The sequence below is a fragment of the Bombus flavifrons genome, chromosome 9 (genome assembly GCF_040668555.2).
Source record: "Bombus flavifrons isolate JBK064 chromosome 9, iyBomFlav1_principal, whole genome shotgun sequence".
Taxonomy (NCBI): Eukaryota; Metazoa; Arthropoda; class Insecta; order Hymenoptera; family Apidae; genus Bombus; species Bombus flavifrons.
In genome coordinates this window covers 3100903-3115817 of record NC_138450.1, presented here as the reverse complement: position 1 = coordinate 3115817, position 14915 = coordinate 3100903, and the positions used below count along the sequence as shown (strand labels likewise).

The 14915-nt window shown below is 32.4% G+C and overlaps 3 protein-coding genes across 55 annotated transcripts in view; 2 read left to right on the top strand and 1 right to left on the bottom strand.

Moving 5' to 3' along the window:
* Window positions 1-83: 83 nt before the first annotated feature.
* On the top strand, window positions 84-1761 carry LOC138183537 (bolA-like protein DDB_G0274169). 2 transcript variants are annotated; one of them, XR_011174069.1, is made up of 5 exons: window positions 84-241; window positions 484-698; window positions 889-957; window positions 1052-1297; window positions 1432-1761. XR_011174069.1 is itself a non-coding variant. In XM_069120589.1 (4 exons), the coding sequence occupies exons 1-4, from the start codon at window positions 211-213 to the stop codon at window positions 1127-1129; spliced, it is 393 nt and encodes a 130-aa protein (XP_068976690.1). In that variant the 5' UTR covers window positions 84-210; the 3' UTR covers window positions 1130-1456. The 2 variants fall into 2 exon arrangements, 1 of the variants encoding a protein (XP_068976690.1); XM_069120589.1 differs by having other exon boundaries at window positions 1052-1456.
* Window positions 1304-4867, bottom strand: ash2 (set1/Ash2 histone methyltransferase complex subunit ASH2). Of its 3 annotated transcripts, none has more exons than XM_069120575.1 (11): window positions 4623-4864; window positions 4254-4424; window positions 3995-4173; window positions 3728-3900; window positions 3366-3540; window positions 2639-2847; window positions 2394-2571; window positions 2127-2271; window positions 1911-2046; window positions 1588-1839; window positions 1304-1492 (listed from the first exon to the last, which is right to left on the bottom strand). In XM_069120575.1, exons 1-11 carry the CDS (start codon window positions 4643-4645, stop codon window positions 1388-1390), a joined length of 1746 nt encoding a protein of 581 aa, XP_068976676.1. In that variant the 5' UTR covers window positions 4646-4864; the 3' UTR covers window positions 1304-1387. The 3 variants fall into 3 exon arrangements, with proteins under 3 accessions (XP_068976676.1, XP_068976677.1, XP_068976678.1); XM_069120576.1 differs by having other exon boundaries at window positions 4254-4409; XM_069120577.1 differs by lacking the exon at window positions 1304-1492 and having other exon boundaries at window positions 1703-1839; window positions 1898-2046; window positions 4623-4867.
* Window positions 4868-6009: 1142 nt separating this feature from the next.
* The window catches only part of slo (calcium-activated potassium channel slo), a 107716-nt gene continuing 98810 nt past the window's right edge, over window positions 6010-14915 (top strand). For 9 of the 50 annotated variants that reach the window (XM_069120538.1, XM_069120540.1, XM_069120542.1 and 6 more), the window contains exons 1-2: window positions 6014-6432; window positions 6880-8729. In XM_069120538.1, coding sequence (XP_068976639.1) covers window positions 8427-8729 — 303 coding nt within the window. In that variant the 5' untranslated portion in view covers window positions 6014-6432; window positions 6880-8426. Of the gene's footprint in view, window positions 6539-6879; window positions 8730-14915 lie in introns of those variants that run through there. The other 41 variants (XM_069120561.1, XM_069120566.1, XM_069120565.1 and 38 more) reach the window with 18 other exon arrangements.

Genomic DNA, 14915 nt, shown 5'->3' with positions numbered 1-14915 from the left:
ATTTATGATATTACTATTTACTATGCTGATAGAATAATAAATACAGTATAATATCTGCATTTAAAACATTGCATTTATACACATGTTATTTTGAAGCATATACATATATATGGCTGATTAAACATTTACTGTCCTCATGTGATTATAGCACGTGATCATTACTAAAAAGATTCTAATAATTTCTTTGTTCACAGGAGTAGAATTCGGTAAATGTATAACACAACAGTAATATTACGAAGAAGTAAGTGATACGTTGTATGATACAGTAATATCATCAGTCTATATTTTTTCATACTTGTAGTATATTGATTTATACAAATAGAGGTTATGTTTCACTTTATTATATTACTTTTTTTAATGGTATTACCAAATTCATTCATGGTTACAAATACAATATTTTGATTATTGATTAAAAAATTATTTTCTATATATAATATAAAAATGATGTTTTGCTTTAAACTATACATACAATTGTACTTGTAGGCTACAGGAACACATTCTTAGTATCAAAAATGTGTAGCGCAATACAAAATAATTCTGTAGAATTTTCTATAAAAAAAAAATTGATAGATTCTTTAAATCCATCTTATATTGAAATTATAAATGAGTCGTATATGCACAATGTTCCTAAAGGATCTGAAACACACTTTAAAATAATTGCTGTTTCTGACAAGTTTGAAGATATACCATTAATTAAGGTGAGAATTTTAAATGTAATAAAATTTTCAGTTAAATATTTAAAATAAGAGATTTTAAATTTTATCATTAGGCTAATACGTTTATTTTCATAAACTATATTTTTAAAATGACAAGAATTGTGCATTATTACTTTTTACTGTATACCATTACTGTATACTGCATACTAAAAGTTTAATTTTATCGATTTAGCGCCACCGAATGATAAATAAGTTATTACAATCAGAGTTAGAAGGTAGCGTGCATGCATTATCAATTATAGTAAGTATTATTATAAAAATATTTTAATATAATATAAGAAGTTTAATATGGTAAAATTTGAATATACGTAAATGTTTACCATTTATTTACAAAGGCCAAAACACCTGATCAATGGAAAGAGAAAAGTACTATAACTCCAAGTCCAGCTTGTAGAGGGGGTTTTGGAAAATGAACTTTTGAAGTTTAAAGATCGCATATTTATATCAGAAAGGATATCTACTTATACCAATATTCGAACTTCAAATCGTGCACACGTAATATCTCCGTATTAGATGTGTTTCCTGAGGTTCTAATTTATGTGATAATTGTATGAAATTAAGGAAGTTAAAATAAGATAAATGTAAGCTTTAAAATTCATACTAATGTAATTATTAATAATACTTAATCAGAATTGAAAGTAATTAAAAAAAAAAAAAAAGTTACATTAATGTCATAAAGCAAAAGTATCCAGTCTTAATTTTCCCTCATTTTCAGTGAAATAAAGTATATCAGCCATGGATTGTTCTGCTATTGCTTCTTCTGCCCTATCATGCATCTACAAAATATAAACGATTCGTGAAAAATAGTTCTAAAAAAACGTAAACCCTAATTTTTATTGTTTTATTTTGTTTTTATCAATATAGTACATACCCCTCTAAACGTAATATCTCCAGGAGGACATTTAAAATTGGGTCCAAAATTAACAGAAACCGTAGCACTTTTATGAATAGAAACTGTGGGATAGTAAGCTCCTTTATTGACATCGATGAATGCTTCACCTTGATTTACTCCATTTTTGTAAAATATAATTTTGCTTCCTTCTAATGGTTTGAGAGCCTTAAGTGCTTCAGGTACTTGATCTTTTTCTTCGTAATACAGATGACTTTTAAATTTTACTAAGGGCTAATTTATAATCAATTAATTTATAAAACGCGTATGAAAATATAATAAACAAACTTACATTTAGTCCTTACCCGATCCTTGTAGGTGTTTGGTAAATGTGAAGCATCATGTGTATCAGGTAAAATTACCAGAAATCCTAATGTATCTCCTTCTCCATAACCATTACTGTAATGTTTACCTTTACTTTCATGAAATCGTGTACCTTTTCTATCAATAATTATAATTATGTATTTATTTTTTGAATAACAAATACCATTCTATATTCAAGTTGTTTTATTAGACCATACCTAGATCTCCAAGAATATCCAAATTTATCATAACCAAGCGGAGCTTGTAAATTAGCATATTCTTGACCCCACCCTAACCTTGTAGCTGATCCTTCCGGCATTTCTTCAATAGTTGCTTCCCAGTACCATGTACCTCTACTTACATCTAAAGAGTAAGTAAGCAACGTGTGTAATATATAAAATACGGAAGAATACCAAATGATTTAATGTATACTTATTGATGCAATTAATGGACATCTGATATAGTAGATCATGATTTTGACATACTATGAGTTGCTCTGACCATGCAATAGCCTTTTTCTCCAGTTACTGCTAGCCTGTCTTCTGAAATCCTAAGCTGTGGTGCTCGATCATGCAAAGCAAGTAAAACTGTACTTGGACTCAAGGCTCTGTACAGCCAACCAGGAATAGGTTTTCCAGCCCAATCGCTACTTTCATCAAATTCCTGTTAAATAATGTTGATAAATTTCATAATATACTAAAATTGTAAAATATACACTATGATGGCAAACCTGTCTGAAGGGAGCATGAGGGTCAGGTTCAGCAAGGATATATCGATAACCATCCTTATTGAAAGGATGCTCAAGAGGATATCCATGAGCAGGTAATTTAGGGGCTGTCATATCAGAACCTCTACCTTTTTTGCCAGGTCCTGTACCTGTTCCTTCTCCAGGAAACTTACGTTTTGCATTGCGACCACGAAAACCTCCACTAAGTGGTACTGTATATGCCATAGTTATGTTTATTAATCGCTTAATAACTTTCAATGTTCAATGTTCAATGTATCATTATTAAATATATAAAATTGCATAAAAAGATAAGATAAAATAAGATTACATATGATTTTAACTATTCAATTTTTCTTAATGAAACTAACGGTTCAAAATACAACAATCTTTCAATATATATTAAGAACATAAAAATCACAATGTAAAATTTACTAAGTAGCTTAACCTATTCAAGTCATAGATATTCTGTAATTAAGCAGGTTGTTGTATGATATCATGAGACTGATTAATATCTTGATAAGATAAGAAGTAACTAAAACAAAAAAGAGAAAAACTAACTATTAAGAATTTACTGATAAAAACGGATATTAATACATTACTAAAAATCAAATATGCAGCAATCTAATAAACATAATAGTAATTATAATATTAAATAAATTTATTAATATAGCTATATTTTTTGGTATGTATATTTTCTAGTATATAACCCATAACTGATAATTACACTTACCAACATGTTGAACACCCATTTCAGTTACTTTCAAATGACCACCTTTAATCATTGCTTCATAATTTGGCTTAATCATTTGGAGATCTGAACATATAAGTCCAAATAACTGACCATCTGAACTGTTTTCATCAATAGTGAATAATGTTCCAACATCTTTCAGCAATGCTCTATGTATCTATGTTATATACATTAAAATATTAGTCATTTTCATTTTTGTATATAAAATAACTTCTAAATAATTTTAAGGAATGTATAATAGTAAATTTTCATCTCATTTATACTCAATCTCAAAAGTAAATAAAGTATTTATTTTTATACTTATATTCAAATAATTAAATTATTTAGTTGTAGATTTGACTTACTGTTGCATGCCAAGATTGAGTTACTCTACGTGGCATTGTGGTCATGCTGTCCCAATGACATTCAATGAAAGGAATAATATCTTTATCTTTATGAAAAAATGTTTTTTGTTCATTTTCTTTTTGCGACATTTGTAGTAAATTTGCTATTGCTGTTACACACATTTGTGGAAATGCTAGAAAGATCATATTCTTTTAAGTGTTTCAGCTTTGACTCAGATATCAAATTATGTACCATAAAATATGGTTAATATTCAAATGTATTCTTACGTGCTTGGTTTTTCTTGAAACTTTCTAAACCAGTTGGAGAACAATTCTTGCACATAAATATATAATTCATCATAAAGGGTACCAATTTACCCAGTTGATAACCAATGCAAGATTCATGAAACCATCTTGAACAACTAGCACATAATAGCTCTATAATGTTAAGATTTCTTTCCTTTGCGCTAAAAGAGTATAAACTTGTAAATCATTGATACTTGTCTTTTTTATATAATCTACTTTAACATAAACTTTAATAAATTACCAATAACAATTTCCAGCTTCATTGTTATTCGTTCGACCATTAGGTTTCTCAGTGTTTTCTTCTGGTTTATTTTTTTGTTTACTTTTATCATCGCTCTTTGATTTTAACTTGTCATCAATGGACTCAAGTTGTGCTCCATCTACTTTATCGATTGGACTACAAAAGATACGTCTGTATGTAACTTAAAAACAGTTATAACCTCATTCAGTTCATAACCTCAAAAATATTTATTTTATCATGAGGACTTTAAATAAATATTTCTAAATTGAACCAAGCTTACAGAAAATCTATTATTAATGTTACAAACTTATTGTTTATATAATTCTAGTAGGCATTATACGTATATGAATATGAGCGCTTTATAGATACCTTTCAGACTTTTCTTCTGACATTTTTTAAATTTATGTGTTTCTGTTACTTTTGTATTATTTCTATTTTGCTTTATTTTAAAGTTCTCAGCGTAACAATATATAACAATACGTGCAGTATACAATATATACATACACAATTGTACATACTTTCTTCAGTTTACTTTTTGTTTGTCGATAGAAGTTTTTAAAACTCGGTTCATAACCTGTATGTCGATTGTTCACTACCATCGATTGGGTACTATGGAGATTATCACGCTATCTTATTTGGAAAATGTAAATAGTAAATATACACGATAAAAGTTATATAAATGATAAATATTATTATTTATGTTCTACTTTTATTAGAACATAGACATATATTTATACAAAATTAAAATTTCATTTAACGTAAGTAAAATATGTAATTATTGCATCTAATACGAAGCTTACACTATAAATTTTATAATTTATTATGTTATCTGTATTACATTAATAAATATAATATATTATAATAATATAATATATTATAATAAAATATAATATATTATAATGAAATATAATATATTAATAAATTATAATATGTTATAATAAATATAATATATTAATAAAATATAATATATTATAATAATTAATGTATATTAGAAAAATATATCAGTAACAAACATACAATTGTACTTCGTTATATGTCATTATATGGCAATAACAGTATTTACATATATACCATGTTTCAAAATTATTTCAGATTGTATTAATATATCTTGTGAAGAGTAAGAAAGAACTATTATACAATATATATTCAGTTCATTTGCTTTTAATTCAGAAAATGATATTTTTTCTGAATTTACAATTATATTTACATATAAATAAAAGTTTGACTATATTTCATACTATTGAGTTTTTTTACATGTTTGTCAATATTTTTTATTTTGTTTCGTTCTTTTCATTACAGTTATGTATAATAACATATTTTCTTTCATTTTCAGTTATTACATATATATAAACAGTTCCTTAAAATGTTTAACTTTAAAAATGAAAAAAGATGTTTAATAATCTAATCTAATAGAAACACATAGAAACAAAAATTCCAGTGTAAAACTTGAGAGGAATAGAAGAAACGTAATAAAAAAATTGTGACTATGCGAAGTACTCTAACGAATATTGTAATCAACTTCGTGACTATTGCAATCAGAAAGATTCATCAATAAATGTGCGATAAGTTAATCCTTTGATATTCGACCAAAGTTCTACCCACGAAGAGATGCAGTCATGTAATAAAATTTTCATAACAGCATAATTATGCAGATATTCCAAAACCAAAAGTGAAATATCAAAATGAAAAGTTTAGAGTACAAAGTTACATATTAAGAATAACGTAAAGTAAGCAAATTATGTACGCAATAGTAGCGGGAACCGAATAATTTAGTGAACTAGAAGTTGCTGTGACAGGGGTTAGATCTGTTTTGGCGCAGCGGTGTTCGATGTGGCGTCCTCTGGCGGTAAGCTCGGTTAGTAGAGCAGAAGAGATGGTGGGGAATAGAGTGTAGCAACGGAGCGTGCGTCTACGTCAGGAAAAGCTCTGAGCTTATTGGTCCCGGTCCATTGTTGCGTATTGATTGCTGCGGAGCGGTGGTATGGTCGTTGGGACACTCGGTCGTCCTCATCGCCGTCGTCGTCGTCGTCGTCGTCGGTGGTACAGTCGAGTAGGTTAAGAAAGCGGGACACGCGTACAGATAGATCAGTTTTCCGTGTCGTTGTGATCGAAAGCGCGTTTCGTCGCGTACGATCCATGGATCTGGGTTTACTATATAATATTTACACGTAAAATACAAGTATATATACATATTATATACGTATTTCTTCATATATACATATAATTACACGTACACCAACAAACTATACACTTACACATATATGTGATGATACACGCGAACACTTGTAAGTATATACGCGCGCGCGCGCATAATTATATACACGTATGAAACATATAACACAAATGATACTAATTAAAAATTATTCGCATATATGTATATCTATATAAATGTAGACACGTACACGCGCGCGCCTACATACACATAATACGTATACATAAACATTTACTTATAAGTATATACACGTACATACGCGCGCGCGCGCATACATTCGCACTTACGCAGATACACTTGTACATATGTCATGTATATGATTATACATATGTGATACAAACCAAATATACACATATATACAGGCTGATACGCACACATGTAATTAATATTGCACATACATATATACACATACAGATTAATTTAATACAAAAGATACACACGCGTTGAAATACAGTTAAACATCGAACCACACGCACGCACGTATGTGTATATACGTGGAAGCACGCGTATGTATATATCATCGTAGTGGTGTCAGTGGGTTGTTTTCTTGTTTTCTGTTTCTCCCCCTTTCGAGATTGGAACTACCTGCAGCATCAGCGGCGGCGGCGGCGGCGGCATCAGCTGCCGCCGAGCATGTCGAGACCGATTTTCACTGATACTCGGTCGCGATAAACGCGCTGGATAGTTCTCGAAAATAGTCTCGCGAATCTTAGCTCGAGGAGAGAACAATCGACAGGCACAGAGGGGGAGAGAGAGAGAGAGAGAGGGAGGGAGAGAGAGAGAGAGAAAGAGAGAGAGAGAGAGAGAGAGAAAGAGAGAGAGAAAGAGAGAGAGAGAGAGAGAGAGAGGGGGGTAGGAAAGAACATGTACGCCTGGAGAATCTCGACGAGCGAAGGGACTGACTAATCGGGGCTAGTCGATCGAGAGTAGACAAAGATCGAAAGCTTTCATTGGTCCAGCGAAACGGAGAGAAGAAGCGCAAAACGAGAGTCGGCCAGGCGACTCGAATGTAGAAAATTAGCGTCGCGATCGGTCGACCCATCATTCTCGCGACAGGGAAAGGACAGTTGAAACCGGGACGAACGAAACGAGGAGGCGAGAAAAGCGGACGGGATCGCAAGGGGAAGAATAGAAAAGTGAGAGATAAGGCTGAGATAGAGAGTGTTGTGAAGTGAGAAAGAAAAACGAAAAGGGAGAAACGAGTGTGACGAACGCGATAAGGAAGAAGAGAAGGACTTGTGTCGAAGAGGAGAGGGACAAGAGGACAGGAGATTACATATAGGGAAAGCTCAGTGAAGAGAGAGGGGGAGTAAAGAGCGACGGTAGAAGTAGCCAGTAGAATCAGGTGGCAGTAGCAGTGGCAGTAGAAGCGGCGATAGAATCAGGATTGGTAGGCTTTGGTAACCGGTGAAGATAATTCCGAAGAGAATAAGCGTGTTACGGGGGTGGGTGGGTGGGTGGTGATCGGTGCGTGCGTGCATCGTGCGTGCATCGTGCATCGTGCGTGCATCGTGCGTCGTGCGTGTGTGCGGCGTGCGTGCATAAACAAGAAAAAGAAGAAGAGGAGAAGGAAGAGGAAAAGGAGGAAAAGGAAGAAGGAAGAAGAGGAAGAAGAGAAAGAAGGAGAACAGTTAGTATAAGCGAAAACGATATTAAAATTAAGGGAGAAGAAAATAGGAGAAGAAGAAGAGAGGAAAAAAAGAAAGGTTGGTTAGTTGTTCGGTGGTAGTAGTGGTGGTATTATTGGTAGTGGTGGAGGTGGTGGTGGTGGTATTGGTAGTAGTAGTGGTGAGTGGGCGCAAACTGCGCGAAGCTAGTTCGTGGTTGAAAGCTGCAACGAAGCGCGAGGCGTGCAGAGTTGCAGCAGGAAATTATGAAGCGTATAAGGAGCGCCCCGTTGGCCGCCGCTTGTGATAGCTGCCGGTGAATGTGTGATCCGGGGGCAGCAGAGATCCACCGTAATGACGACCGAAGAGACGACCGAGCAGCCCCCGGTAGACGACTGCCTGAAGGAACGGAAATGGTGGTGCTTCCTGCTGTCGAGCATCTTCACTTTCCTTGCCGGGCTGCTGATCGTACTCCTCTGGCGTGCGTTTGCCTTCCTCTGCTGTCGCAAGGAACCCGAGTTCGCCCCAAATGACCCGAAACAGAAAGAGCAAAAGACGAGCCGCCAGGGCAAGGAGTTCGAGGGGACTTTTATGACCGAGGCCAAAGACTGGGCCGGTGAACTGATTTCTGGACAGACCACCACTGGACGTATTTTGGTGAGTTACTCTTCACCCGTCAATTTTCCTCTGCCTTTGCCTTTACTCCCTGTAAGCACGCGTATCTTTTGTTTTCTCTTATCTTTGGTTATTCTGGTTAACTTTGGAACGAGAGGGAGGGAGAGAGAGAGAGAGAGAGTGAACGAGCAAAGAAAGTGGGTAAAAGAGAGAGGGAGAGGGGGAGAGAGAGAGGGAGAGAGAGAGAGAGAGAGAGAGAGAAAGAGAGAGAAAGAGATTCGCAAATAAGTAAGCACAATTGTTTTTTAATTTTTGTTGTTCGTTCTTACTTTTGCAAGTTTCATTTAGCGATAATTTGAAATCTAATTTTTGCGATGTTTTGTGTAGATGGCTCCAATTTTCTAAGATTACTTATTACATCATTGAGTTTTAAACGATCCAGATTATTACGAGTAATAAATGACCCAGAAATATTACGAATACACTATGATTTGTTCCATTAGTATACGTTTCTTCATTCTTCTTACGTTTACTTGGTAGTCTGACGCGATTGATCTCGATGAATTCTGTCGTCATCTGCATAAATCATATTTAAATATATATTTCTGTATTTCTGTAGAATTACGCTGGTTTTTAATTTTTCACTGGATTGCACGCAGTTGTTGTTAGTCTTCGAGAAAAATAGCATAGATCGATCGAGAATTGAAGTATTCTACCAGACGTGACACGATGTTTCGATCGTCTGTGTGAGATATAATCTATGACACGGAGGGTTAAAGTACAAATTAGGCATACTTTATAAGGCTGCTTTTATCTGATAAAGGTTCTGATTTTGCCATAACTGTGCTTTTAAGAAGAAAGTGAAAAGCGATCGATCACAAACGCAAACGTGTTAGTGGGCCAAACTCTAGCTCCTCTTCTAGTTTCGAAAGACTATGTTTACGGTCATTACATATTACAAGTATTGGAATTCTTTGTAGAAAGAGAAAGAATATCGTAGCTTTGGAATTTGTTGAAAATTTACGTATTTTAGATCAGGATCGATTTATCAATTGCAAACTAAATTCGATATAATATCACTCTTCAATTTATATTTCATGGTATCCATGTATAAGTGTCTGTCGAAAAACGATCGATGGATGGAGCTAATTTTTATTCGTCATTGTGAATGTTTCACGTTATGAATCATCTTTTACTAGGTAAAATATACTTTCTTCTATTATATCATTGAAACAGACTACGTACATGGTAGACTAACGTAAATATCGATTATAAAATAATTCTGATTTAATGCATGATTTAAAAATTGTCTACTACAATTAAATAATATATTTTTTTAAATTACAAGAAAGAGTTGAATAATAATTCAAGTAAATTACAATAAAATATAACGTTTTGATATCGTTCAAATATTACAGTACACAATTAATCTAAAATATTTTACTATTAGATAGATGTTGTTCGATCACAATTTCCTATGCTTTCGCCTTGTTTCCGTTTGCTGCTTATCTCATTAATGATCGATCATAGGAAGATTGTATCGATGATTCTATCGCTGAGTATATACCATGTGTTTGCCTAGAAACTGTCTATAGAAAGAGGAAAAATTATTATAACCTCTACGCGCAGCTATATCATGTTATGTAGATAGATGGGTATACATGTACATATAACGCCATGTACAGAAAGTGAGTTCACGGCACGAGTTAGCTCGAGTATCGTAGCTGGTGACCCAGTTTTCGTTCGTGGAACCAGCACGTCGTTGACTGAAGTAGAGGGGTAGTTTCTACGCAGTGCGTGCTTTATCCTGTGGGGCGTGTTTCCAGCTTTTTTCGAAGCTTCACGATTCTATCCTCTTTGTTTTATTTGTCTTGATTCCAAGCGAAAAAATACTAATTTGCAATTGACATTATAAAGAGAAAATCAAAATTTTAATGTAGTATGCGTTGATGGATATGCTAGATAGGTGTTTCATTAACAATAACTTTGATCAACTTATATTTGTTTTAAACTTGTCGAATATTTTTAGTAATTTTTGTATCATAATAATTTCGTTATCGTAAATTTTTAAACATTTTAGTTTGGATGATATGCTATTATATATTAATCCTTTTTATTTTTATAATTTTGTATTTGTGGGAGTTCTTTGGTACGTAAACGTAAAAAGTAAATTTAAGAAACTTCTTTAATTGGGAAGATAACAAGTTTATGGGTAAAAGTATTGGAACATTGAACAAATGCTTCGTAGAATAGTTATTTATAATTACTGGTTGTGTTAATTATAGCTTTACGGGATAAAAGGCTGAAAACGAAAATTAATCCATTGTAAAAAAGAATAAGGTGTGAAAATTCGATTCAATTTGAATTAAAACATTGTTAGGGTGTATAACAAGAATCTATGATTTATATATTCTTAAATTTCCAATTTAAAATAGTGTATTTTTCTGATTAATCCGTACGTCCCTGAATATCTTCGTAATTAGGAATTCCAATATATAATTGGTTTCTAAGTAATTCGCGTTCTAATAATCGATTCTATCACCTATTTTATTAACTTCAAGCATACATCGATAATAAACAAAATTAAATTCTATTAATTTAAAAATTAATATTAATAACATTAAATCATATTTCAATTGGCTAAAAATTTATTATGGGAACTAAATTTTTCTTATCATTAATCTTGTTTAGTAAATTTTTATATTATATATGAAATAGAAGTTATTAATTTTTATTTGAAAAGAAAAATGATCATAGCAAAGTGATCTCTCTGGTTAGCAGTCTTCTTCAATATGTGATATTTCTGAAACTTTTAAAACTCGAATTAGTTACACTGCGATTATGTTTGTTGGTTGGAAGTTTTAGCTTTGCAGTAGGTACGTAACACAGATCTACTTTAGGACTTGAATTATCATTGCAGTTTCCATTCACATAACGTGTGCACTACTTTGAAGAAGGTACTTCGTTATTTTTATGCTTTCAGTTAATTTCCATAGTTTGTCCCATTTCGATAGATGCACATTGCACATACATGTATATCGTGTTAAGAAGTGTGTTTCTAGGTTGGACGATAAATGAATCGAATGAATTTTGATATAAGGATTTATTTTTCCTCCTTGTATTAGGTTGTCCGAAAAGTTTCTTTCGTTTTATAAGGAAATAATGGATGCACGACATTTTCCGTTTTATATTATTTTATCGAATTACGTATGATCCATTTTGTTTTATCAAAATAAAGATCACAACGTTCGACAAATTAGATTTCATGTTTGTATAAAGATACATCGTTGTAAAAGACATGTCTGTAAAAGGAAGACATTTTTCGGACAACCTAATATTTAATTTATATCTACTATGAACTTTAATTATTGTCAGTATGATCATTCGTTAAAAATTATGTCATAGTTATGTTACTTCTAATATCATGGTCAACTCAGCAAGTCCCAGAGTTAGAAGATCAATTGAGTTTACTTGTCAATTCAGCGGGGAATCGCGTGTCTTTCTTTATTAAGCACGCGATATTCTTTGCGATACATTTTCTATATTCTCTTCGAATATAAGCTATGCCGCTTACATAATAGCGACGTGTCTTACAAAAGACAACGGGGTAGGTTTCTCTCTAATTTAATCCAGCTGGAACTTATCGCCACCAACGAACTGTTCCAACCAACAACCACACCGTTTTCTGAAGTAGATGACGCGCATGTCTTACTTCTACCACTAAGTTTTATCGAATTATAAAAAGCCTTATGTATATTGATATCTTTCTTAATTCAACTATTCATTATATTTTTTATTGTAGATAACAAGGCGGTGTAATTTGAAAATAAATAAATATTCGTATTAAACACTATAAATAAATATCAAATATTCATAGCAAATAGTATAAATAAATATTAAATATTCAGGGTAAGCAGGATAACATTCTAGTAAATACTGTTTGATTTATGTGAGTCAAAGCGTAATGCTGTGATTCATCTTATTATATGTATGTATTATGTATATAGGATATTAATAGAAGGAGAGATTCGTGAGTTGATTCATTTACTCTACGCAGTTACCAAGTGTATTTCTAACGTAAAATTATGTTATAACATTGAAAAGTAAATCCCAAAGGATATTTTTGTATATAAAATTTTCCCACTGTCTTGAGATCTACAATCACTCCTTATAAGGACCTAGTTTTTTTAAAATCACCGTGTATGTAGATCTTAAGTGCGATATGTATGTATATTTGTAATTGTTCACATAAAAGGCAGCGTTCCCCTGTTTCCTTCTCGTTTATCTGAATCGAACGGAATATATTAATATTAAATGAGTATTTGTCGAAAACGATTATGATTATTATTTTTATACTTCATGTAAGGTATTGCAGAGATGCGTGATTTCCTCGAGTAGCATTATTAAAGTAATAATGGGGTCGCTGTATTAAAGTAAGTGGAGGTAAAATCAGATCGTGATGTGTAATAAAAGTATGGTTAGTAAGACTGGAAATAAAGTGGAAATCAGGAATAACAAAATTGCATCACAGGCTTCTCCCTAGAGAAAAATGAATTTAAAGATCAATCCAGTACACGTGCACTTGACTTATAGATAAGCGCTGTTATGAATTTCACCACAGACTGCTAGTAGTACATAACTGGTCTATACATACTTCAATGTCAGAGTTATTGATATTTATATTAATTTGTCCTTAAAGGTTCAGGATCAATACAATCAATGTAATAAATTATCGATGTATCAACTAAGATCAGTTTATTATTGTAGTTGAAATATCGTTCTTCTATTGACATGGTTTTAACGTAAGTACGACTAAGTAAGTAAAGTTGTAAGTAAAAAAAAAGTAAATAAGTATTGATAGCAGTCATCTCTGACAAGTCTTTTGTATCCTATACAAAAAGTTACAATAATGGTATAATTAATAAAATTCGTAGTACCGCTTATCAATCACATGCACGTGTACTCGATTGATTTACGAATCCATTTTTCTCGAAAACGGAGCCTCTAACGCTATCTTGTTATTATCTTTTTTTATTCTACTTCGCGATTTACAGTGCATAACATGTAAAATATATATTATTCGGCCCTTCGTATATCAAAATGTAATAAAATCACATTAGATTAAAAAAATTGTATTGTTACCTTAACGAAATAGGAATCGGAGTAAAATTCTCTATTTAAACTTTCCAATTAATCAAATTATTTGTCGTTGGTACATAAGCAGTCAGTCATAGCGTAGAAGGAGCGTCACGTAATACTTATCGTTAATTCAATGCCATACTGCCTTGAACATGCACTGCCTTGCAACTCTGTTATTATACTGGTGCATCGACAAAGCTTTTTATCGATTCTCAATTCCATGTCATATATACGTACACATATTATGTATTCTCTGCGCACGGCCCTTAAATTATGTTAACTTTTGTCTACCTTCCATCACATTCTTAGGAAAAAACTACTTAATTCGATGCAACGTGCATACATTGATCGTTATCTGGGACGGATTGAAATGTTAAAATTTATTCACTTTCACTTCTATAACGATAACTGATTATTATCCTAATTGAACTTGATGTATTCCCGACTTTTTTGTTAATTGTTATGCAAATTTATATTCATATGGGAGATCTAAAATAGAGATCCATTTTATCAATTAAAAATTATAACTAACACTCTACTTTGTATATTTTGTACATTTTTCTGTATTATATGCATCCTGTGCCTTTTCCCATAAATCGATAAAAATCCATAGTTTAGTAGGTAATTTTCAATTAGAATATCGCGTCCGTCAAGTAACCCTTGTTGGAATATTATTAATAGACTTCCGATTATATAAATTCCTTCGTTTAATATTTAATCCAAATAAAATTGGACTGTTATTGAAAGTTTAGAAACATACAAACGTCGTTTGTATTTTTTCCGAATACAAGAGGATGTTTTCCTTTGGTCGTGAAATATTTGCCAAATCAGTCCTTCATCCTTCATCTCTGGATCTTTAGACTTTTTAGACTGTCAGCATTCCACCCTCTTTTGTAGTTTGGAATTAGTAAAATGATGATGCTGCAGATGTGAGTGATTTAGGTTCAGGAAGGAGTAGATTTCGAATCCTACTGGCTATCCATGTCATGGATTTGTGATACATCAATCGTTATTAAGTATGCAGAAGCGAAGTGTTAGTAGCTCATTTAGCCCATGTACGTGTAATCTTTCCTTCAACTATGAAGTAAT